The 25,853-nt window shown below is 44.6% G+C and overlaps 1 protein-coding gene across 3 annotated transcripts; it reads left to right on the forward strand.

The window, feature by feature from the left end:
• Positions 1–2,607: 2,607 nt before the first annotated feature.
• TEF (TEF transcription factor, PAR bZIP family member) lies at positions 2,608–25,853 on the forward strand. Of its 3 annotated transcripts, none has more exons than XM_074902570.1 (5): positions 2,608–2,909; positions 13,601–13,927; positions 15,407–15,627; positions 16,280–16,491; positions 18,393–25,853. In XM_074902570.1, the coding sequence occupies exons 1-5, from the start codon at positions 2,807–2,809 to the stop codon at positions 18,412–18,414; spliced, it is 885 nt and encodes a 294-aa protein (XP_074758671.1). In that variant the 5' UTR covers positions 2,608–2,806; the 3' UTR covers positions 18,415–25,853. The 3 variants fall into 3 exon arrangements, with proteins under 3 accessions (XP_074758671.1, XP_074758672.1, XP_074758669.1); XM_074902568.1 differs by lacking the exon at positions 2,608–2,909 and adding an exon at positions 7,532–7,845; XM_074902571.1 differs by lacking the exon at positions 18,393–25,853 and having other exon boundaries at positions 16,280–18,378.

Raw genomic sequence — 25,853 nt, forward strand, 5'->3', positions numbered from 1 at the left:
TGCAGCCAGCACTGCTGGGCAGTGTGGGTAGCTGCACTGAGAGACCTACAGAAAAAGCAGATAGCCCTGGCCTCTGCCATTTAAATTGCTGTTCCTGGGGTTTGCCTCTCTCCATCACATTAGGTGCCCCCTTCTGTGTGCCATCCATTTAGGGCAAGCGTAAGTTGACTATGGCTGGTTAAGTCTGTGAGAAAATGTGCTGTTAAGGGCTGACTGGGCTTCTGAGTGATGGAGCAGAGCTGCTGAGACCTTTGCTAACATGGGATTACAATACTAATAAATAATGACCTGATCTGACAACAGTGCAGCCAGCACAAATGATGAAATCTGTGGCCATGCCTGCAGCTTTCCAGAGCCAACATTTCAACTCCATTCCTTAAGCAGCTCAAGTGCTCTCCATGGTGGGGACGTGACGGCAGATGGACATTCCTCACTGCTATGACTTTATTTCATAGTATGTTTTCTGCTTCCCCCGGGATCAAAGTCAGGGCAGTGTTGATGCATCCTGCTAGTGATGTTACCCAAGCTCTTCTCCTGTGTGGGAACTCATTTTTCAGGGATTATGAATCAAGAAGGGAACACAGTGTTGGCAAGAGACTTTGTGGACATGGCAAACAGAAGATGAGGTATGTGCTCTCAGATCTCTAGACAAAAATGTGTAGAAGTCCATTGCAGGCTAATAATTCAAAATGCTAAGTGACGATTTAGATGATCTTTAAGGTCCCTTCCAACCCTAACCATTATATGATTCTATGAATTTCCTCTCAATGAACTTAATTTTCTGAAGCCGTAAATGTCAGTCAATTGCTGCAGCAGCTGCTGTGAAGTCCTTGGGTCCCTCCAGACACACAAACAGATGTTTGTCCAGCTTTCAGGACAAGTTTGAGCCTGGGGCAAAACCAAGAGTTTCAGCTGCACCTGGCACTGGGCAGCTACCATGTTCGCAGTCACTTCACTTTGCCATCCATTACTTCAGTGAGAAGCAGACCTAAGCATATATGGCGGTAGCTCTCCCCAGTGTTAGAGATACCTGGCAGGATTTAGTGACCCCATTCTGCCTGCTTTGACCAGTCAGAATGGACTGGAAGATTTCAGGAAAGGACATGGACCTCCTGGCTGGCAGGCTGTGCTCCAGGAGGGAGAGATGCGATTGTTTCCCTTGCTCTCAGTAGCCAGAACGCACTGACCATCTGCAGGGCCTGTCTGCTGGCTCCAGCTTTGTGTGGGTGGAGGGCTGGTAGGGGACTATTCTCCCTGAATGGCTTCACCACCGATGGTTATCACTGGCTGTTTTCTTACATTCTCTCTGGGAAATGGGGAGAGCAAACCACAAGGAAAATCCCAAGAGGGTGTAGTGTGAGTAGTTGTACCATAATTAAGAATTCTACCAAAGCATCTACTGTGTGATTTCTGAGCCTGATTAGATTGAGATCTAGATCATGAAACTCCCAGCTAATCTGAAATTCCCAGCCACCCAACCTGGCTAGGTAATTCTTTCTTTTTGGTTTCTGTTGGGTTAAATTAAATGCATTTCTGTACTGGACCAAACACCATGCTATCATGGGGCGAGCAAACCCTATCACTTTTTAAGACTCTAAATGCTGGGCCAGTGAAATGCTTCACTTTAGGCACAAGAAAAGTCCTAATGACTTCACTCAGGCCACTTCCATGCTTGGTTCTGAGTCATGCATGGTTTTGCTGGGCTGGTCCTGGTAGCCAGGGCTCACAGATCAGTGTAGGAATACCTGGTTCCTACTGAGACACACTGGTGCTGTAAGGCTGAGCCTGGCAAAATGGACAGGAGCAAACTGAGAAATAAAGGCAATTCTGTTCTAATTATCACACCCAGCAAAAGAGAAGATGCCAGTGTGTGTAAGATGCTCTTTCCCAAGCCCAATTCTGATAAAGAAGATCAGACCTTTATCCTCCTGTATCCATCCCTCCATGCTAAAAACTTCATTAACAGGAGAGGAGGGGCTTTTATATGCTCAAGATCTTACTTAACCAGCTGTTTTCCTAGTATCTGCAGGGTACGTGAACTCTCTTGTCTTACATCACTGCTCCAAGGGGAGGCTAGCAGTTTTCTGATGAAACTCTGTCACTTATGAAGAGAAATCCTGCATTTTTGGGGATAATCCACACTCAGTAAGAAAGATGCCTTATGCTGTTATATTGACTTAGGAGGGACACGCAGTAAGAGTTGCATCATATACAAATATTGTCACTATCTGCATCTCAGAGAGCTGAAAAGTTAGCAGGCAGATGCAGACAGAGTGTGTATCTGCAGGGCAGCCTGTGCAGCTCGGAGCTCCTCAAATCCTCCCGAGAGCCCTTCAGAGGATCCCTTTGCTGTTGCGTTTGCAGTCGATGCGTGTACCCCTGACAGTGCGCACTTGCTTCCCCCCCCCCCCCAATGTGTATATTTGTTATAACACCTTGGGAAGGAAAAGGGTGCTGCCTTTGAGAAGTTAGATAACTGGCCCAGTTCTTTGCTGCCGGATTGGTTGGGAGAGGCCCTGTAAGACCACGCTGGCCAGCCGCCCAGCCCAGCCCTGCAAGGCTGCAAGCTATTTCCACAATTGGCCACTTCAGAGTGGGAGAGGGGGAGGTGAAGACAGCCGGGCAAACTGCATTTCTGCCAGGCTGCTTCCTTTCCTCCTTGTTTTTTCTCTGCCGGAGTAGTTTGGCAAGCCCGCTTTGGAAGCCTCTGAGCCCTTCTCACAACACCCAGGCGAGTGGGGTGTAGCATTGGCAGCCCGGCACCTGGCTCTCCCTTAGTTGTGCTAGCACAGTCCCGGGACAGGACATGTCAAGCTGCAACAGCCCCGGGGGCCCCGCTGCCCTGGACTTTCCGGAAGTCCTGAAGTCCCTGCTGGAGTACTCCTTACCCTGGACCAACAAGATGACAGGTAGGAAGGAGGGGAATGCATGCTGGAGTTTCTGTTTTGATTTCTCCTTCCCCTCCTGAAGTTGCAAGGCAAGAAGGAGGCAGAAGATCTTGTCTGCTGTAAGCCCTTCAAGGGTGTGTTTCCCCCAGGTGTTCAAGTTAGACGGGGAGTTCTGGCACCAAGTGTGTAGTGCAGCTAGGAGGAAAAACGGTAGCAATGGATTGATTACAAAATCAGTCAAGAGTGATAAGCTCCCGATCCTTTTAATTTCTGTGCTCAGATACTTCTTGAAAACCCTCAAAGCTTTGTGCACAGAGAAGCCTTGGGCACAAATCTCCATGCTCACGTAGGAGCAACCTCCAGGACTGCAATCCAGGTTGTCCCATGGCTAGTAACTGCTGAGCCTCCAGACATTGCCTCTTCCCAGATGCAGCCTGCCCAGGGAGCCCAGCCCGCCTGGGGCAGGCTGACTCCGTGCAAACTTTGTGTTTGACGCTGCAGTTGTTTATCAGTGGGAGGCTGGGGTAGGGGACACAGCAAATGTTGTGTTTTCTTTGCAAGGGCACTTCTGTACTCCTAGGCTTTCCCACTCTCTGTGCAGCATCCTAGAAAACAAATGCAAAGGACCCAGCAGGTTATTTAGTCTGGGCATTTGCTGTGCTGAATGCTTCGCTCTTGCTGGACTGATCACTTCTCTGTTGCTGGGCATGTTCCAAGTGCCCATCACACAACTGGGGGACTCTCTGGTTTTGGATAGGATGCCACATGCCCTTGGCAAGCTGCTTTTTGGTTTTGTGTTTTAATGCTCGCTCTTGAGTGTTGGGGAGATGTGTGGGAACACCTCGGCTCAACGAGCTTGTGTCTAGGCACAAGTAAGTCCAACTCACAGAAACAAATATGCATTGAGCTCACTCTTCCGTAGGGAATTGCTACCAGGACACGCAGACGGGTCTGCAGTCTTGAGGGGCGGTGTGATCCAGGAGGTGGGAGCAGAAAAGCCAGATGCACAGTGTGGAATGGGATCCTGCTTTTGCTCCAGGGTCAGCAGGAGAAAAGGCTGCTGCTGCAACAATAAACCATTTGTGGCAGGAAAGGCAGCGACCTACACCAGCTGGAATACAGTAAGCCCTGTGGCGTCCATGCAGCTCCCTGTGGGAAAGCGAAATAGGGCAAGGGGAGCTGCCACATCCCTTAAGGGGCTCATTTTGTCACTTTGCTCTGCTGCTGCCACCTGTGAGCTGTCTCCCTCCTTTGCTGAGACTTTTCCCACTAATGGTTTTGTTTATGTAATGCACAGTATGAAGCTGAGTGTGGGGACCAGGGCATGTTTTCTGAGCTGACTGATACCTGGGTAGAAAGCGGACCTGGCTGGGAGGAGGCAGTAACAGCCAAGGGAGGCTCACGTGGTGCAGAGCCTTGCTGTGGCTAAGCTGAAGTTTGGCTGCCTCTCTGGGATCTCTGGTCTCCACAGCCAAGTGGATTGAATTAATCCAAGGGAGGAGTGCTGGCAAGATTTATCTGTTCGGCAAGAGCTGGAGTCGAGTGGAGAAGAGAGATCAATGATTTGCAGAGGGAATAATTGAGTCTTAACTCAGTGTGGCTTATTTGGCAGCTGAGGGTGCTTTTTTGTGGTAGCTTTCTTCCTCAGCCCCAGGACCACCCTGCCTCTCAGCATCACCTCGCGTAACCCTTAGAATTGTCCTTATTAAGCTGCTTCCCTCCCTGGGCTGGCATTCCCGTCATGGCCCTCCTCCCACAGAGCTCAGTTCTCTTCTCCTGGTTCTCCATACCTACACACCACTCATCTGGATTTGCTGGGTCTCAAACCTCTGTCTGAAATGTATTCTGCTATTCAGACCTCCCAGCGGGGTTTGCTGTATGTGTCCCCCCTGACCCTGTGCCTACCGCTGGGCTGCTTCTCGCTTGCCTGCCTGCCTGCTGCATCAGAGCTGGGCTGCTCTGCATCATCTGGCCCTGACAAGACTCCCAGCAGTAACAGCCAAGGCCGCTGCATTCCTGTCTTCTCAGCTGCAGAGCAAAAGAGAAATTGTAAAAATCCAGGCAGATCCCAGCTTAACCAAGAAGGTACAGCTGATGGTGCAGTGCTTGCTTTCTGCTGGCAGTGGCTTGAGCCCCTAACCTCCAGAGGCAGCGAGGAAAAGCTCTCAGAGCAGCCTCCCTCCCAGCTGGCAGGGCAGAGCTGATGCCTGAACGGGGTGATGGGAGATGGAACCCACAGGAATGCTCCCCAGGAGCTCCCTCCCTCCCACCTTCGGGCCGAGCAGCTAACACTGTACAGGCTAAAGCCTCTCCAAGCAAACTCACAATCCAGTGGTGGTGCAGAACAAACCTTAGCCTAGTGGAATGTGGGTGAAAATGTGCTGGAGGAAGAACATAGTCGATCTAAAGGGAAAAGCCCTGGAGTAAAGGCTGCTGAGTGGTTTTAATAGCCTCCATTCATGTTACCCAGCAAAGCAGTTGCCATTGAGATCTGCAGGGGGCATGCACACAGACTCTGTTCCTTGAAGGAGCGCTGTACAGTACCGAGAAACAGTGTCATCCCTGGGGGCCTCCAGCATCAGCAACAATGGAACAAAGCAACCATGAGAGCCATAACTGAACGGAAGGCCTGCAGTCTGCTCCACTTCGGCTACGTCCCCTTGCCCTGTTCCTAGAAGCTGCTCCTTCCCGACCTCACTGGGTTGTGTTCTCTATCTACCACCTACCACTAGCTGTTTCCCAGGCAGAAGCATCGCTGCGAGCCCGCTGCCCCTTGCTGAGCTGTGTGTGCCACCTCTGTCATGTGTGGTCTGACATCTGTGTTTCATTGCCCCGTGTGAAGTGGCATCGCCCTTTCATGCTTTTTCCTTCTGCCAGCTGAGCTTGGCAAGTCAGAGGGAGTCCATGGAGAGCAAGTGGCAGCTGTGGAGCACGCTGGGCAGCAGAGCATCACCTGGTTTGCCTGCTTTTTGCAGCTGGATTTATCAGCCTTGATAAACGATGCATTAACCTGCGCTGTTCCAGCCTGTATTAACACATGGCCTTTTCCAGGCTCAAGCGCAGGAGTTGTGTCAGGAGTCCTACACCTGTCCCCTGTGAAGGAGGCAGCAGATTCACCCTCCCAGCCTACACAAGAGAAGTAGCTGGCAGGTAGGGCAGATCCCTGTCTGCCCCGGGTTGGATGGAGACATCCCCTGGTCCTCGGTGCGGTAAAGCAATGGGGGAAAGCACCTACTCCATGCGACTTCCAATCCATTCCTTTTCCTGGGACGCATAGGGAGGATTCGAGACCTGATTTTGTGTCACAAAGACCACCAGGGTTTATTAGCAAGGGTCAGGTCAAATTGTGTCTCGTCACTGAAATGAAATGTCTGGGGTTTGTGGAGAGACAGTTCAATCAAGCAAACACCTGAGTGTCTGGAGAGGTCCCTTTTCTGCTGGCACTTAGGAGTGCCCTGGCACCTGTGGGTCTGTGGGGTGCCGGTGGGGCCATCCCAGGGAGGTTGCGCACCCTTTCCTTCCCCGGCTCGCAGCGCTATGCGGTAGGTTTGCTGTGGCCGGCCCTTCTGCGGCAAGAGGCAGCAACTGCTGACGGGAGAACACTGTGGCTGTAGTGTCTGTCACTTCTGCGAGCTTATTCATTCTGCAGGAGAAGCTCCTCAGTATCCGCCTGTGCTCTTGGGGATGAACTTGGCAACATTCGCTGCCTTTGTGTGTTCAGAAGCTTAAATCCCAGCACGGCATTCCTGTTGCTGCAACAGGGGGTGGTTGAGGAATCACAAGGATTGCTTGTGATCATGAGAACTTGCAGAGACTCCCCCTCTCCAGCAGCCCGGCCATGCCAGCAGCCGCAGCGGAGTCCTTCTCCCTGCTAATGTTATATAGGGCATGGCGCCGCGGCTGCTGCTGGCATGACGTGGGACAGAGGGAGATTAAATCCAGGTCATGTGGGAAAGGTGATCTCGGGATCCTAAACGAGGATATTTAAGGACCGGCTGGAGCGCTGGCACCGGCGCCGGTTCGGGAGCGGCGGGCTCCCACCTTGCCCCTCGACGGTCGCCGCGCTTACGCGACCCGCCAGCCCGGGCCCACCGCCCCCCGGTCGAGCCCAGCCGGATCGAGGCCGGGGCCGGGCCCGGGGCAGCAGGGAGCAGCCTGCGGCCGGGGAAGGTCCCGCAAGCGCCGCGCAGCAGGGCCGCCACGGCCGCCCCTGGGCCGGTCGCGGTGGCCCGCGGGCGCGGCGGGGGAGGGGCCGCCCACGCAGGCGCGGGAGGCGAGCGGCGGGCGCGCGCCCCGCGGCAGTCGGTGCCCCGCCCCCGCCGCCCCGCGCACTCCCCCCCCGCCCCCAGCAGCAGCTGCCGGTGACGCAGCGCGCGGGGGGCGGGGGGCGGGGCACGCCATGCTAATGACCCGCCGGAGCCTGCCCCTGCACGTGCCCCGGCGGGCGGGGGGCGCGTGCCCGCGCTGGTGGCCGAAGGGCGGGGAGGGCGGGGCCTGCCCGCGCGGCGCCGCCTCCCGAGCGGCGCGGGCCAATCCGCGAGGCGGAGAGGGCGGGTCGGGTCGAGACCGCCCGGGTGGGCGGGGCTCCGGCGCTCATGAATACTGAAACACGCGTGAGGCGTCAGTCGGCTGCGCATGCGCCGTCGGCCTCTTCCCCCGCCGTCTGCTCCCTGCTCGTCGTTGCCGACGGGTCCCGGGAGCTGTCGCAGCCTCGCGCCGGGCGCTGCGGCCGCTGGCGACCGTTGACAGCCCGCGCGCCCGCCCGCCCGCCAGCTCGCGGGGAGTATGCCCGGCCGCGCCGCGCACCAGGAGGCGGCGGCGGCGGGAGGACCAGAGCCCACTGCAGCCGGGGGGAGCGCGGGGGCCGCCGCGCAGCAGGAGCAGCGGGGCCTGGCGGGTGCCTTCCCGCTGGTGCTGAAGAAACTGATGGAGAACCCGCCGCGGGAAGCGCGCCTGGGTGAGCGCGGGAGCGCGCGCGGGGACGGCGGGAGCGCGCGGCACACTCCAACTCACCCCCCCTTCTCCTTCCCGCCCCCCCGCCGTCTTCCCGCCCCGTCCCTCGGAGGGCGGGACACGCCGGGTCACGGTGGGACTGGCTGCGGCGTGCGCGGGGGGAGCGGCCGCACGCCCGGGCCTGGCGTTCTCCCCCGGTACGGCCCACGCCTCTTCTCCCCCCTCCACCCCGGGCGGCCGTGCCAAGCGCCGGCAGCACGGGATCCCAGCCCGACGGGCTCGGCCTCACGGGGCGGCCGCCGGGCCCGCCGGCCTGGAGCCGGGCCGGCTCCCCGCCTCAGAGGCGGAGGGCAGCGGCGGCCGCCCGCGGGCTAAGTCTCCTCGGCGAGCCGGTGCGACTGGAAAACTCAGAAGCCGCGATCGTCCTTTCGAGTGTATTTAGATGCCTGCACTGGGCAAAATAAAATGCTGCAGGTACGAGGAGTGGGTAGAAGTCAGGACGTGACACGCTGGCTTTATTCCCTTGGCTGTCTGAAGCCTCCTCTACCTTTAGACACATAGTTGGGAACGGCAATTAAAAGGTTTCGAGTCTTCCTCGGCCTTAATTGCTGAAAAATTGTACGGTGACAGGCACAAACAGCAAATCTCTTCAGATTAGGTTTGGTTATAATCCATCAGGGTATGACTGTCTGCACATGCAATCCTGTATAGGCTAGAGCTTTCTCCCACTGATTATGCAGACAGCAGCTGTGTAAATAACAGTGCTGGTGCTTATAGTCTTCATTGATGATGGCACACTTTTTCTTTTTTTCACTTCGCAGTATTTTTGCCTTTCTGAGTATCAGTTTGATTTTGAGGAAGGCTCAGGTATATCTGCACCACTGTAATGCCCAGTGTACTGGTGTATATAATAAGTCCTCACATTTAGGAATTTCGAGGTTGAGAATCATTTTTGAGATATCAGATAATATCCAGGGTACACCACAGTGCAAACAAGGTTGGCAAGATTGTTCCCAGTGAGGGTTCTAGTTAAGATCCATTTACTTTGCGTGTCTAACATTGCACAATACTGTGTAAATGTATCCATCTTGTGATTCGGCAAATTTTTGTCTCCTTTCTGTTTAAAAAAAAAAGTCAACCTCTGACAAAGGTTTTAGTTATGTTGCTATGGCGCAGGATGCTGCAATACATAAGAATCTTGGATCTACAACATTATGCTATTTCTTAAGGTATTTCTGCACCCAATCCATTTTAAAGACAATAGTGTAGCAGGAGGAATTTAAGTTCATCTGTGGAAACTATAATGGTAGCTGACTGAGATATGGCAACTTTGTCTTAGGGGTGGTTTTCTTGTCCAGAATCATGTGATCTGGCCTATGGAGATGTAAAACTTTAAAATTAATACGATTTTGAAGCAGTGCATTTTTCTAAATTTAGAAACATTCGATACTTTTCCTTTTACTTGATGACCTTATTCCAGTTTGTGAAGGTGTTCTGCTTGATTCTCTAAAGCTTGCTAGTGAGTCCATTGCATCTTGATTACCCCTCTCCATTCATTCTGTTACAAAGTTCACATTGTTCTCAGTCTTAAACTTCTACATAGATTTCCGTAGTCTACCTTGTATTGTTTTACTTCACACTTTGTGGAACTTGTTGCTTTCTGCTTGTTTTGCTCTCTGATACTTTTCTTGTTTGCATATTTGCAAGACAAAAGAAAGAACTTCTCTCTTAGGAGGTAGTTCACTCCTAATTTTACAAAAGACTTGTCAGTGAAATTGTGACTCAACCGACTTCAGAAGATCCTTGTTTATTTTCTGTTCCTTTCCATTATAGTGACACAACTAAAATGTTAAGTAATTACTAATTTACTTAATACAGTGGTGCGTTTTTCAGCTAGCTTTCTAAAAAAAGATGCTATGCCTTTTGTCTGGAATGCCTGTCGACAAAAGTACTGTTTTCTGCCTTATTCAGTGAGAAACGGTATCAACTAGCTGCAGTGTCCATTTATAGTCTCCACAAGCTACCTGTGGGTTTTCCAACTGCTGTAGGTAATTTGACTACCCAGTAAGCAAGCAGGCTTTCTAATCCTTCTGAGCAACAGAGGACATCCAGTTCCAACTGAATGCCATCATCTTGAATGCCCTGCCATATACCAAGTATATCTGACCCGCCTTGCTGTAGGTTGCTGTTGTGTACATTGTAGCGATTAAATAAATGAAAATAATCTTTTGATAAATAGTCCTGGGGGGTAAGGGAAGAGAATTATATTCTGGAGCAGGAGTGTAGGGGTCTCCTATTTATAACGAGCTGCTGCATGCTCTCCAAAGGATGCCTTAATCACCAGTTGTGCGCTGCTGTGGCAGGAGGAATGCCTCAACAAACATCACAGTAATGGGCATCGGGAATACAAACCCTATAACCTGTCTCATTCCATTGTCACAAGTTGAACTGAAGATTTATGGAGCAATCAGCCTTATTGTGTGTAGTGTTTTCAGTATAGTTTGACAATATTTTTTGATGAACGAGGGGAACTTTGTCAAATAAGTATTTGTTCTGTTCGTGGTTGGGAGAGCACTTGACAGTTGTGGCCAAAATGTATTTTGGTCTGGATTTGGTTGGTTTGCTGGGGTTTGAGGAAAAAACAGGATGTGGAATAAGGCTCTCACCGAGCTGCTGCTTTTGGCTAAAACAGCAGTATTTCCAACAGTTCAAGACCTGGAATGCTTTGCCTGAATTACTTAGCATAAACTAGTGACCTCTCTGTTAACAGCAGATGCACAGGCTAGTTAATAGGTCACAGTAGCAGAATGAAGGGGCTAAATTGGACAGGAGCTATCAGCTGCAGAAGTACAGTCCAGATTTAACAGGGTGACCTTGAATCACTGCAAATGGAGCCTCTTAGGATACTGCAGCTCTGCTGTCAGGTAATACCTGTTTACACTATAAATATCTTAAGAGAATTAATGTTTCAGGTCCCTGTGCTGGGGCGGGCAGAAACTTCCCCCTCAAGATGCAAGAAGTTAATTAGTGTTTCATTAGATATTGTGTACCCAGCAGGATGTTGTGCAGCAGAAATAAAAATTAAATTAATCGGAAGAAAGCTAGTGGGAAAATGTCAATGCAAAAATGATCACAGAACAATTTTATCTTTTTATGTATCATGTTTGAAATACATGGGCACCCAATATGCATGTTAACTTCTGCTATTTTAATTTGTTTCAGATATTGCTGTTAGTGAGGGCAGGAGAGAGAGACAGCATAGCTGAGCAAAGCACTGGGCACCCAGTGCTTGCCAGTTGTCAACTTGTAGCAAAAGGACAAAACATTACAGATGGCCTTCTCCTATGAGGGAAGCCAGGGACCATAGCAAAAGGAAGTTGGACAGACCACAGTCTTCAGGTTACTGAAGTACAGCAGGATCTACAAGTATATCACATCTAATCAGCATTAAAAGATCTGAGAAGAACCACTTATGTCCACAGTATAGTCTTTTTGGCATCTATCTTCTGGAAAATATTTTTAAGCCTTATGTTTAGTCTACTAATCACTTAAGGTTTCTTTTCTTTGGAGGTGTTGTATTAGATGTTGCTAAACAAAAGCAATGCTGGCTTGCATTAAAACTGGTGTTACTTATAATGGAATACTGTTTTCAAGAGTAAAGAATGATTTATTTTTTTTTCTTTTTAGTTGACATTTTGACTCAACATTCACAAGTGGTTTTTATCATGTTGATTGTAAAATAAAATGATTTACAAAGAATTCATGACTGTCACTTGCATTTGTTTTGGTGATGTCTTTACTAGGATATCATCCACGACCCCCAGTGTAAATCTGGGTTCGGTTGTGCTGGGCACTGGTGCAAACCTTGGGGAAATGCCCAATCCCCAATTCACATGTTAGATGTAAAATGGTGGTTCCAGTTTGGTGGGTGTGCTTCAATAGTAAGTAAAATCATCCTTATATGTGAAGTAGAGTGGATACTGTTTCTTTACTAGCTTCAAGTAGGAGCTGTTTAGAAACATTCCAGTTATTTGGATCATGACTGTTAACCTGCACATTTGCTTTGCCCAAGCAAAGAGTAGGAAGGTTGCAAAACTCCCAGCAAAAGGGAGTTTATAGGAGAGATGGGAGTTGGGAGATGGCAGTGCAGAGGCAGTAGTGTAAAGTGGCAAGGGGGAAGGCCAAAAGCTGCAAGATGATGTTAACAAAGCTGAGGTCCAGAATTCACTGGTCTGAATTTAGCATGTTCTTTAGGCACTTGCTCTTAGTCCCACGTTTGTGGCTGGTGAATATTTTCTCAGCTGTTTAGTTTAAAATTGGTATCTTCTTTTGTATAAAATGTTCACAGTATGGTAGATTAAAATGATAATTTACTTTGTATGGCAGCACTGTTCTTTAAGCCATAAAAAGCTCTTTCAGTCTCAGTTCCACACCAGCTAAGGCAACAGCGGAAGGAATGCCAGTTCTATCAGAATAGGTTTTATATAAATAGGCTTTTCTGATTTAGAGCAGAGCTTCACCCCCACTCCCACCCCCAATAAAGGAAAATACTCGTTTAGCATATTGTAGGCAGTCTAGAAAACCCTAATGCCAAAGACTTGTGCATTTTGTTGGGCTAACCTGTGTGAATACTGGAGATCCAAACTGGTCCAGTGTATGTTCCTGGAGTCCTTGTTCCATTGAACTGAATATTTGCCAGGTTCCATGCTAAGACCCAATTTGCAGTTGGTTAGGGTATGACAACTGGTGACCATCCCTTCTGACAGCAGTGCTAGCTAGCACTGCTTCTGCAATGTCTCCTTCAGTGCTGGTAGAACTGCATGGCTACATGGAGAACTGGATCAGGAAAACAACTTGGATTTTTTTTTTCTTTTCTGCCAGCTTATTTTTATCTCTTAAATTATGTAATTATTCCATAACTTGAGTTTTCTGCTTGGATTCTGTCCCAGACAATTGTTAAGATTCAGTAGCTATGGGGAGCATAGAGCCATTTTTTCTGTAATATGTGCACTGTAGCACAGCAAATGGAGAAAATTTAATCAGTCTTTTGTGGCTTGGGGGTGGGAATATGCCTTATTAGACATCTCCCCAAAGAGTGAAAATTGTATGTAGGTACTCCGAGCTATCTATAGTGAACAGCATTTGGAGCTATTTATTTGTGTGGACATGCTGAGTCATTTCAGAAATAAATGCTTCTAAAATACTGAACAATAGACATCCAGGTCTCTGGTGTCCTGTGGACCTTTTGACTAATTTTCAAATGTAATCTGAAACCCCATATTCCTTTCTTGTTTATGTCTAGATTATTCTTCTGCACCTTCTTTCTTTGTGCACAGAATAAACTACTCTGCTTCCTCAGAGTTTTCTTAACAGCTTCCCATGTAATCCTGCTTATGGACGCTCACTTTTGCTGTTGTCCAAGATGAGCCTGTGAAGACCATGCTATTTTGCAGTGACTAGGTAACAATAAGCTAGATGCAGTATTACATCACGCATTGGTAAGTTATCACAGCAAAGATGCTGGTCTTCAAAGGCTACTCAGATGTCTGTGGTCTGGCCAATCATGGGGAGCCAGAACATTCCATGCTGAATTACATATGAATGTGTGAATGTTGCCTTTCAACATCTGACTTTTCAGATCAAGTCATGAGGCAGAAATACAGCTTACTGAATTTCCTTTCAGGGGGATTTTTGTTAGACTCTTAAACCTTGAGTCTCCTGTGTTGCAGCTTGTACAGTGACCTACTTGTATCTTTCAGATAAAGAGAAAGAGAAGATAAAGCTTGAGGAAGATGAGGCAGCAGCTGCCAGCACTATGGCAGTCTCGGCTTCCCTTATGCCACCCATTTGGGACAAAACTATTCCTTATGATGGCGAGTCTTTCCACCTGGAGTACATGGATCTGGATGAGTTCCTGCTGGAGAATGGGATTCCTTCCAGCCCTACTCACCTGGATTTGAACCGGAATCCACTCTTGCCTGTGGCTGAGTTGGAAGGAAAGGAGTCTGCCAGTGCTTCCACTGGTTCTCCTGCATCATCCTCTTCCACTGCAGTTTATCAGCAATCAGAAGCAGCCTCCAGCACAGGTAGAGGGAATAATATGGGGCTCTGAGGGACTTCTGTTGTTCTTGTATTAAAAGGTGCCTCTTTAGATCAAAGAGGAGACATGCTAACCTGTCAATGTTAGCTGTGGCTGGTTAAGTAGCACAAGTATGCTCAGTGTAGAGTCTTAGTCCATGTGTCAATTCATGAAGATGTTGCCTCTTCTTCCCCTCTCTCCCTCCTGGAAGAAATGAGTGAGTATCCCTTAGTGTGCAGTCTGGTTTTCTTTTGAAATTAGAAGAGCTGAAACACCAACATAATGTATTTGCTTTCTTGGTATTGCTAATCTAGTGAAAAGCTGGACATGTTGAGAAAATAGTTTCTCAGGTTGTTTTACAACAAATTTGATAGTTTGTGACAAGTCATTTGTGTACCTTGGTGGCTTGGTCTGCTTGGGTGAACTCTACGCTAACTTAATGTACCTCAAATAACAACGCTTAATAGAAAAACAGTGAAGCAGTCTTCATGCTAGCCTGTGGAATGTGAGAACAGACACTTGGAAAAGGTGTGTTTAATGATGCAGTTTGATGTTCTGTGATGCTTTGAAATGGGAATGGAGGAACAAAGAAACAAAACTGTACTTGAATGGTACTAGGAAACTTCAACTCTTCATTTGTAGTATGGAGATCTTCTCTCTTAAAGAACTTAGCAGCTCAGTTTGCCTTAGATTTGGAGTTTAAACATGATAGCCACTAAACTTTCACAGTACTATTTTATGAGCAGACTTTACAGAAAGCGTTTTGCTCAAGGCCTTTTCCGTGAATCTGTGAGAGAAAGGCAAAATGTGGAATTCCTTCAGTGAGACATAGGGCTTGGCTTTTTCTAGGTGGTATATGAAAAAACTTACTAATCGATCACTACTTCAAATTACTGACATTTGCAATGCATGTGTGTATGAAGTTTGTAAACAGTAGATAAATATGACAAAGTTTGTATGAACACTGTCAGTGTCAGACAATCTGTTGGGACGTTTGTTTCCACGTGGCAAAGAAGTAGAATACTGTTGCATTTGCAACCAACTCACCTTTATTTAGTCCTTTGGAAATACAGTTGTCTGACCTTCTGACAGACCCAGAGACCAGGGTCTTTGGGCAGGATTGTTTCCTTAAGGCTTTCTATGGCACAAAGCTCAGGCTGATACAAGTTTCTCACTTCTTATGGCTGTGGAAAGCACTTCTTAAGAGTGCAACCTCATAGTTTTTGCTGAGAAAGTATTAACTCTTGTCCTGCATCTATCTACTCATGTCTGTTAGTCTGGCATATGTTCCTAGAGTTTGTATTACGAACTGGACTGTGTAGCTTCTCTCTGTACCTGCAGCTGTACAGCACCAAGTACACCTTAGGGAAATACCAAATAATACTAGTAAATATTGCCCATAGTAGGGCAATAGAGATACCCAAGTTGCCTTCTTAGTTAATTTTCTTCATCCTGCTGAATGTATTGTAACTTCTGTTGTTGCCAGAGTCCCCACCACAAAATGAGAGAAATACTCCTAGTCCCATTGATCCTGACTGCGTAGAAGTTGAGGTGAATTTTAACCCTGACCCTGCTGATTTAGTGCTGTCCAGTGTGCCTGGAGGTGAGCTCTTCAATCCTCGCAAGCACAAGTTTACTGAAGAGGACCTGAAACCACAACCAATGATTAAAAAAGCCAAGAAGGTTTTTGTCCCAGATGAGCAAAAGGTAACAGATCTATTGCTACAAACTTCTCTAGGCCTTGATCAAAGTTTCTGACTCTTTGCCCAAACATTTTGACACATAAAGCTAATGCGCTATACCTACGTGACTGGGCAGAAGCACTGCCAAGAATAGAATTGGCAAGTCAACTGCTGTTCTTGCTGTTTTGCTGGTTTGGTATCATGAGATAATTTCTGGGCAGGAGCAACTTATCATGCTATACAGAGAAATTAGTAGTAGAACTATCAAGTCACATCCTCAACAACTGCACTTTTGAAGGCCATTGTATGTATTTGCCCAGCACTATGTCTGATCCAGCTTTAAGCAGCCCAGACAACAGAACAGGTTGTTTCCTGTGGAAGTTCATTCCCAAATTGAAACTAAGTACAGGGAGTATTTCAGTTGGACGGCTTCTTAGTAGCCAGGTCTCTTAAACTCCTTAGTTCTAGCAGTGCACTTGGTTTATCCTGAAACAAGACTTGTGTAAGGATGAAATCTCACAGTACTGTCTTGCCTGCATTTTGGTATCGAAGTCCTGCAAACTAATGAAGAGATTCTTCAATATCACAGTCAGTGTGAATGTCATTATACAATAAAGAGGTGTCTATTTGATGTAGTTGTCAGGTTGCCTTTTTTTTTTTTTTCTTTCTTGCTACAGGATGAAAAATACTGGACAAGGCGAAAGAAGAACAATGTGGCAGCAAAGCGTTCCCGTGACGCTCGGCGATTAAAGGAAAATCAGATCACAATTCGGGCAGCCTTTCTTGAGAAAGAGAATACAGCCCTGAGGACGGAGGTTGCAGAGCTGCGCAAGGAAGTGGGACGATGCAAGAACATTGTTTCTAAATACGAGACCAGATACGGACCCTTGTAAGCACACCCCTTTTCCTTCTTAGGGCTCCTTGTTTTAGCCTCTTAGACTCCTCTGCCTTCTGTAGAGACTCCCAGAAATAAAGTTTGTGGAGGCTTTGCCATTTTACATTTACACAAAAAAACCCCTGAACCCCGTTTCTGTTGGCACAACTTGTTCAGACCCTTTCCTGATCATTGTGTTGCCCAAAATATTAGTGTCCAGATTTACAACTTTGTTTGTAACATTGATAGAGCATTTTCTGATGTCATACGATAGAACAGATACACCTGTCTGGAGGAGTAGATGTGGATCCTTCCTGACTGTACAGGGCTTTTGCTATCTGTTCTAGTCTCCATTTTAAGTGGGGAAAGAGCCTAGGAGACTCTCCTTTGTTTTTTCGGGGTGGTTTTTTTTTTAAACTCCTGCTCTTTCCTCCCTCTCCACCCTGCCAACCCCTCCCAGTCAAATTGTAAAACATAATTTTAAGATATAAGTAGATGTTGCTGGGCAGCATCATGAACGTGTTTCCTCTCCCATTCAGAGGCACTATACCTGTTATATAGAACTCTATTCCTGTTGAAGAGGAATAGGGGAACCTTTAGGACAGGAAGACAGGAAAATATTCAGTCTCTGGTAAAAACAGAGGTATCTGGAGGTTAATGCAGAAGTGTTATACAGACCAGAGTCGGTGCAGTGTTGATTAAAATACTGCTCTAACATCTTGGTAGGTTCTACCCCTGGATAACTTCCAGAAACCATGGAAAGAACAGTAGGGGATCTTTCACTTTACAGATATGAATAAAATAATTTCCTGTGGGTTTTAGGCTGTATTTCTACCACCACCACTCCTTTTTTTCCTTAGAGGGACTTCCCTCTTGAACTGCTGGTAAAGCAGCATGTTACGCTTAACTGAGAAGTAAGGGAGATGTAGCAAAAGAGGTCTGGCTCATAAGGCTGAACCTTGAGTCCCATCTGTTAAGGAATGGCCAGTACCTTGTGCTTTGGAAGAAGGTTGGTTTTTTTTTAGGAAGCAAACAAGCCACTGTTACTTTACTGCACCTTACCTGTTGTACAAGAGCTTGAGAAAGAGTTTTGGTCCTTTGTCTCATGAACACTCTATGGAACAAGCTACACCCACTCTAAACACGAACAGTTTACCTCACTGTCTCCTGTGTAGCAGCGTATCTGGTCTCTCCATGCCTGCTGGTTCTCACTCCAGCATGTTTCCTGTTACAAAATTAGCACACAAGACTTGCCCTCTTGGAAATAATCCATTCTCAGCACCAAGCGCTGCTTCAACAGTATGCTGTGTTAAAATAAAAAACATGTTGTGTGTGATGTTGGGACCTTCTACATGACCTACAACTGCAAGAACCAGAAGCTTTCACAGAAGTATATGTCTAGAAGTCCTCTTAACAAGAGAAGCTATCTTAAGATAGTGGCTGTGTCAGAACTCTTAGGCTACACTTCCTGGGCTAATATTTATATTAGGGAGTAAATGTAGGATAGAAGATGTTTAGGCTAGTTTCCAGTTCCCCTATTGAAATCTGAAAAGTATATTAAAAAGCCATTGAGGTTTCTTTTCTATACTAAAGAATTCTTGCCTGGCTTGTCTTTTACACATAATGTGGAAACTGAGTTTAGACCAATTGTGTGTTGACTTTTTAAGGAAGTAGAGAAGCAGTCTAATCCAGAACACTTCAAGTAAATGTATGCTTTGAACTATCTCCCCCTCTGTTATGCATTTAATTTGACTAGAATGGCTCTTGATGCAGTGTTGGTCTAATTTCTTTCAAACATACTAAAAATTGTCACCCTTTCAGCAGGGGTTTTTCTTTCACAGGGTGGTGTGTGGTGGTGATGGTGGGAAGTATGTTATAAATAAATTGTCACACTTAACACTTTGCTTTGTTTAAAGTGACTTATCTGATTCCGAGTGATGCAACTTTAAAGACTTTTAAAAACAAAGAAACTAAAAAGCACACATGAATCGCCAGTCTTCAGAGTGAGCAGTGAAATCTATGAGGTGTCCCAACACAAACAACTGACGATGACCCTGCCTGCCTGCTTGCCTGCAAGTACCCCATCTGAACTACCCAGGGCTGGGCATGATGAAAAGTGCAAAGTCTCCTTAATTATGTATATGGCTTTCTTATCTGTCTTTCTCACTGTAACTATGAACTACAGTAAGCTTACTTATTGGGGTTTTGTCGAGACACTCAAAGTTCATGTCTCAAAGTCTGTTGACAGCGTGTGTGAATAGTGACTCTTTGTTTTGGCACTTGAGCAGAAGAAAATAGGGAGTTTTAAATGAAAGTGTATATATTAAGAACTGCTATATTTTAAGACTTTTCTCTGCAGTAGAATGAATTTTATCTAATACTGCAGCTCACTTCTGTTACAGTGTGGCATCTTGTGGAGTACTGTGAATGCAGAATTAAAGATACCAGGAAAACAGCAGTCTGTGATGTGTGAGATTTCCAGTGCAGAAGAGTCCAGCAGATGTACTGAAACAATCCAGAAAGCACCACAGTGTGCCATACAAAGAGTAGTAATAAACCTCTATCGAATGACCCATGTAATAGTAAAACACTTCGTTTGCTTTCCTGCTCCACAGCTACACTGCTATAACTTGCAGATTCCTTTGTTTCTTTTATAAGGCTCACGTTCTTTTATGGTGTCTTGCTGAAACAAGATCTATACTTCTGTTAATGATTTAGCAATCATGGAAAAGGTGCTAAGTCTGAGCTGCTGATTCCCATGGCTTTTGGCAGTCTGAAACTATGAAATGAGTATCCACTCCAGCAAAACAATGGCTATTAGCTGCCATATTACAATTTTCTGCCTCTTGACTACATGAGAACTGTGGTGGTGAAAGAGTATTTAGTTTTATAAAACAGATTAATGGAAACAGCCAATGATTTGCCACAGTTTAAACGGGCAGTTTAAGTCCCCAGACCCTTGTGCTGGTGTGGGAGAGTAGATGAAAGCTTGGACAGATTGCAGGGATGTTTATTGTGTGTAGAAGATGGAGGAAGTAGGTGGAAGTTCCTTTTGTAAGAGTTTCATCAGCATAACAAGAATCTACTCTTATGTTAAGGAAGCTTAAGAGCTAAATTTGTGTGAGAAGAAGACTACTTAATTTCTGGGAAGGTAGTACAGGGACCATGCTTGTAGCCAAAGTGGAGCTTGTAAGAGAGGAGTTTATTCATGCCTGGAGATTGATAAACAGCATACACCTCAAGAAAAATAATCTTGAAAGCTTTGAGAAGCACAAGTGCTGAAATTGAGGCACAACTAGTTACCAGCAAAGCTCAACACTATTATGTTGAACGAGTATTTTGACTTTGCATTTACCCAAGAGATTCCACCCCTGATTTCAGAGCAGAAGGGCAAAGAGAAAAAGTTGGAAAGAAGTTAATGTTGTAAACTTAGTTTTAAAAAATAATAAAAAAATCTTAAACCCCAGAATTCATAACCAGTTTATTGAAAGCATAACCTTTGTAAGAAGCATATACATTAGATGCAGTTATTGACCTATTATTTTTAATGGACCGTGTTCTGAAGTCATGAAAGTGCTTTTACTTTTGTAACCAGCAAAAAAAAAAAAACAAAAAAACCCAAAAAAACCTGTATTATTATAATTTGGGATTCTGAAGCTCTGAGATAATCTTGAGGTATTCTCTTCCAACAAATTAATAGTGTAGCTCCATGTTGCTGAAATGTCAACATGTATCTCTATCTGTATTAAGTATTGCTGATTTGGACTGATATTTTTGGTATGTACTGGTTTTTGTTGTTGTTTTATTTTGGTGATAAAGGCCAAACCATGGATTTAAAACAAACAAACAACCCCCCAAACACACCCCCCAAAAAAAAACCCCAAACAGTATAAAAAAGCCACCAAAACAATAAAGCCCAAACAGCCCTGACAGCATGTAAATGTAGCAACTTTATTCTTGGCTGTGAGGGTGGTGAGACACTGGAACAGGTTGCCCAGAGAAGTTGTGGCTGCCCCCTCCCTGGCAGTGTTCAAGGCCAGGTTGGACGGTGCTTTGAGCAACCTGGGCTAGTGGACGGTGTCCCTGCCCATGGCAGGGGCGTTGGAACTAAGTGATCTTTAAGGTCCCTCTAACCCAAACTGTTCTAGGATTCTGTGAACACTTTTTGCAGTTGTTATTTCACAATTTTGTTAGCTTTGAATGGCTATTCTTGGAAGTCATGCTTCCTGTTCAAATCACAAAGCTAAAGAGTATTGTAACTGGGCAAGGAGTTGCTAATCCTTCATTTGGGTCTTGCTGTCTTACTGCTTTAGGAATATCTTCTAAATACTTACATACTGTATACAGGATTTGTTTTTTCATTATGTCATATTTTAACAGCCAAATGCTTGGTGAGATTAGTACGTGCAATTCTATTAGATTTTTCTGTTGTGTTAAAAGCTTACACAATGGAAACTAACAGTGAATGTTCATTAGATCTTTCAGAGAAGACTGTTAGCAAACTCTTGTGCTTCCTTGTAGGACAGTGCAAATTTGCACATTCTGTGATTCATGTGTCTACGGGTTGCAAAACTGGAAAATCGCACTTTAGGGTGAGTACGGTTTTTGTAGCTGGAAAACTTCTTTTGTTAAGGAGCAACATCTTTAAAGATAAATAAGAAAGTAGTAACTATTTAAAGGAGTGTAGGTATTGCCAGACAAAAAATTATGTTCAATGCTGAATTCCTTTCTCGGTTTTGGCAGTCTCAGGAAGTTAAGCTTACTGCTTCAGAGCTCTCTGTTCCTCTCAGAACTATTAACTATATAATCTTATTTCTTTGACTAGGATGACAATCCGTAAGTGATAACTTGGGTACATTTTCACAGTGGTTATAAGAAGACCAATATTCTTTTAGCTCAATTTGAACATTAAAAGTCGCTGAATTGACACTGTTAGAGTCTGAAGTTCTCCAGCCTTGAAACATGCTCTGTAGAGGCCATAAGTGTGCCTGATGCCAATGTACCCCATTCCAGCCAGAAAGGGACCATCTCCAATGGGAGAGAATTAAAGGGAGTGCACCTTTCAGCATCACTGCAGGGATTGCCAGTAGAGGGAGCAGTTTTTGACACAGCTGTACGTTCATTAGGAAGTGGATTGACACCAAACAGCCATTTAACAGTACTAACTTTGAAAATATATAAACTGTTGATGAGGTTTGTGGACAGTGAATGTTGTCTTATTCTACAGAATAATGATGCACAACATTTAATGCATTATTGCTTTCATACATGGTCTTCTAATCTACATGTAGTTATATCTCCTTATAATAATGTGTTTTGTATTTAAAAATTCCCTGGAAGCTTAATCTTTCACCTGTTGTCAAGATCTGCTCCCACTGAAGCTAGTAACAAAAATCTCTTAACTCTCACAGGAAAAAGTCTTTACTCTCACATGGGTATCATAAAGTTTTAGCAAGCACTGGAGTCCTGGGTGTCTTTGCTTTACTCTGGAGAATTCTGTGCTGGGATCCAGGTGGATGTATTGCGGATTGCGGGTGTAATGTTGGTAATTTGTTTGCTTGTTCATTTACACAGTTAGTGATATTCAGATAGTCTGAATTTTGCCCTGTATGGACAGGTGAAAAAGTAGTGTACTATAAACTTGCACTGGGAGAAGAAATATTTTTTAAAAGAAAAAAGTATGTGGCTTTTTGCAGTTCTTCTAGTAATGTTTTATGTCTTTTCTGACAATTCTTCGTTTCCCTGCTGTGCTGTTTGAAAGCCCAAGGTGTTCTAGCTGTAGAAATCACTTTCAGTGTTATCTGCAGGACTGCTACTGATTGTACCAAATTCATTTCAAGTTGGGAGGTGCAGTGAAAGGCCAGCAGCTTTGGGGATACTGTAATAAAACCACTTGTGTGGAAAAACATTTTTGTGTAGACCGCAGAAATAATGGACTTGCACGGAAGAGAATATTGCTGCTTCAACCTTGTAAGCCTCTTCAGCATAACAAGGCTTTGTTCCTTGTGATCAGATGCCTTCATTTTTAGTGAGCGTGGAGGTATTATGGACCTTTGTAAAATCCACATAGGCTTTTGTTCACCTGTATGGTTTTAGCTGCTGAGCACAAGATGAGAAATGCAAATTTGTCTTAATGTGTAAATCTCATATTTTTGGCAACCTACATCTTAAATCCATAAACAGCAAAATCACTTGTTAATGCTAGTGTTTTGCTTTTGCAGCACTACAAGACACTGGCTAGCTTTCTAGATTTTCAGATAATTACTCTGGTCTGTATATCTGCCACTGTAACATGGTGAAGATAGATAAACTCACGGTGAAAGGCTGGGAAAGAGGTAGAAAGAATGGACTTAACTAAACTTCTGTGGAGATGATAACATAACACTAATTGAGAAATTCCAATTACTTAATTCATGATAATGCAAATTTATCATATAGAATGTAATTTGTTAGTTTGATAGTGTGCTATCCCCTAGTGAGTCACTTTTGGAATGCAAACTTCTTGAAGTTCAAGCAGCTTCTCCCAACAGGAGAAGGGAAATCCTTTGAGGAAGATATACATACAGTATAGGTAAACATACTTGGCAAGGAGAGTAAAGAATGAAAACAGGAAGAGTAATGCAAGAGTCTGACCTCAGCCAGATTGCTGAAACTGAAGCCTCACTGTTTACAATTTTAAAACCATTTGGTTCTCCTCAGTTTAGCAGCATACAAAAGATACGTACTTGTTTAGATTTTTGGGAATTTCCTTTTCTTGATCTCATTTCCACAGTCTGGAAAAAAGTGAAAGGAATATACAGACAGAGAGTTACTGCAGAAAGGCATGAAAAAATAGCTGTTGCTTTAACTAAGTGCACTGTTGCACTAGGACTTGACCTGCCGATGTGAACTGATAGTGCTGTGTTGTGAAGAAATTACTATCTGAGGTCCCATTATTTTAAGGCCTCAATTCTGTTGTCACTTCTGCATGGAATGAGCCTTGTATCTGTAGAGAACCATGTGGACTTCATGGGATCTGTTCTTGAATATGAAGCTCTGCCCAGGCAGTCAGATGCAGAATTGTGTCCTTAACACACAATCAGTTGTAGTTAATAAGGCTGTTGATATTAAGTGTAAATTGGGTGCCTGTTACATAGCTAAAACCCTCGTTACTTCATTTTCCCAATTAAGGCATGAGCAGAAGCCCTTTGCTGTACAACATCTGTAAAAAAAAAAAAAAATGTACTTCACATATGTCTAGTAAATTAAGGCATGTGATTTTGGTCTGTGGGTCTCAACAAACTTTGCTCGTGTACCTGCCTGAATGTTTTCTTAGATCTGCAGCTATGTCTTAGTGAGAAGGTTTGGTGGGATTTGTTTTCCTGAGGGGGCACAATAGCAGCTTTCATCTGTCATGCTGCAGATGGCTGCTTGCTACTGGCCAGGATCATGGGTGGATGCATCCTCTGCACTTTTATGTGAAGTTGTCTGAAATATGGTGATTAACATGATTATTGGAATACTGTATTTTGTATAACTTAGAACATGTAAATACACTTTTAAAACTAATCTGTTCTATGAAGTAATAAATAAGTGCTTCCATTGTAATATCTGAATATTGTTAATGCTTCATGTAGCTTGATTTGGGATTATTTTTTTTCTAGAGAACTACAGAAATCAAAACAAAGATTGATGTTGTGGAATTCTAGCCTAGTTGTGATGCTTTCTATCAACACAAAATGTTTTAAAATTAATAATGAGCTACTTAAGCAGAGAAACTGAGAATTTGAGGGAATTGATTCTCTTCCAGTCTTTCTTTAACAGTAGTCACTGATTACATTCATAATTGTACTCTTCCCATCCCATTAGCTGGACAGTTGATTTTTTTTTTTGTGAGTAGCATTTGGAAAGTGGCGATATTAAATTATTCGTAAAGTTTAGTGATTGAGGAAAACTAAAGTGGTTTTTATTTTTTTTTTTAAACTATTCATTCTTGGCTCAAATAAATCTGTCTCCACCCTTCAGCCAGACTGCAGGAAGTTGCAAAGAAACAGTGAGTGACTGTTACTGATGCTCATTTGTAATCTAGATAGTCTACATGTTTATTAGTTCTATTATGTACATAGATGATGCAGGTATCCTGTTGTGGTGTGGAGAGAGAAAGTGATTAATGACTTGAGGTTTTGCTGAGTATGTGTTCACTGGATGCTGCACAGTTGGAACTTTCATCAGCTTTCATGACCTTTTCTATCTCATGTTAAAAGAAAAAATCAAAACAGTGGAGTGAGAATCATGAGCAGTCTGCTAGGAAATATGAACACTTGGGTTTTGAGGAGGAGGTGAGATTGATCCATCAGCCTTCATCCAAAGAGATTAGCCTGTGATGACACTTTCTTCAGCCATAATGTAACTTCTTTGTCTTTAATGCTGTACTGGAGCAGTGTTCTCTCTGGTAACAGCTGCATCTGCAGTGTTCCATAAATGACAAAGCCACAACATCTTCTGTAGTGGGCAGAGATGGTGGCATCTCTTTTTTTTTTTTTTTTTTTTTTTTCTTTCTTCTCTTTTCCTCCCTTCTAAGTGTCTCTAAGCTGTAAAATAGCTATGAAACAACTAAACATATGTGCAAGTTATTCAGAAAACTCTGTTCCTGTAAAGCTTGTTCAGAGATAGTTTTTAACTAAATAGTTTGAGGGAACTCCTATCTGCTATATTTGGCCTGAAATTCTGTTGCCTCTTGGATAAAAGTATTTTTTTGGCTTCAGATGTGACACCGATCTGTCCCATTCATTCAGTGGGATGGATGGATTATAAATCTGACCTTAGTTTTACTGCATGTTAAGTTGTTTAATCTCTTGGATGTCTACTCCTTGAGGTTGTCTGTATATTTCCTGTAAATGTAACTGCTCTTTGAAGCAGTCCATCAAGTGCATTTGAGATCATCCTGACTGAAAGATTCTATAGACGTGAAAGAGATTATAAAGATTGTAAAGCGGCTGGGTAAAACTGTATTGCCATAAATGGTTTTAATTTATATATGAATCTTTTGTCCCAAACTGCTTATTTTGTACATAAACCTACACACTCCTGGCAGCTGATGGGTGAAAATAAAGGTGCTTAAACAGCAATCTGATGAGGAAAGGGCATTTCACTGTTGCAGAGTTGGTATTATTTTATATTTCCATTTATTACACTTTTTAAAATGTATAAACCACAGATTTGAATTCTCAAAGTCTTCAGCTTGGATTTTGTGAGTAGTTTAAATCTTCTCACCTCTCTGCTCGTAACTGGTTTTTAAGGAAAAAGAAAAAAAGCTTTTGTTTAAAATGTAAAATTTTGACTGTATTAAATTCTGTTAGTACCCTTCCTTTTTAAGAAATAAAATGTATATTCCACTA

Source organism: Athene noctua, chromosome 3 (assembly GCF_965140245.1).
Source record: "Athene noctua chromosome 3, bAthNoc1.hap1.1, whole genome shotgun sequence".
Classification (NCBI taxonomy): Eukaryota; Metazoa; Chordata; class Aves; order Strigiformes; family Strigidae; genus Athene; species Athene noctua.

Coding starts and splice junctions, on each gene's coding strand:
- TEF (XM_074902568.1), top strand. CDS start 7,674: ATGCCCGGCCGCGCCGCGCACCAGGAGGCGGCGGCGGCGGGAGGACCA. Junction 7,846..13,600: donor GCCGCGGGAAGCGCGCCTGG/GTGAGCGCGGGA, acceptor TGTATCTTTCAG/ATAAAGAGAAAGAGAAGATA. Junction 15,628..16,279: donor TTGTCCCAGATGAGCAAAAG/GTAACAGATCTA, acceptor TTCTTGCTACAG/GATGAAAAATACTGGACAAG.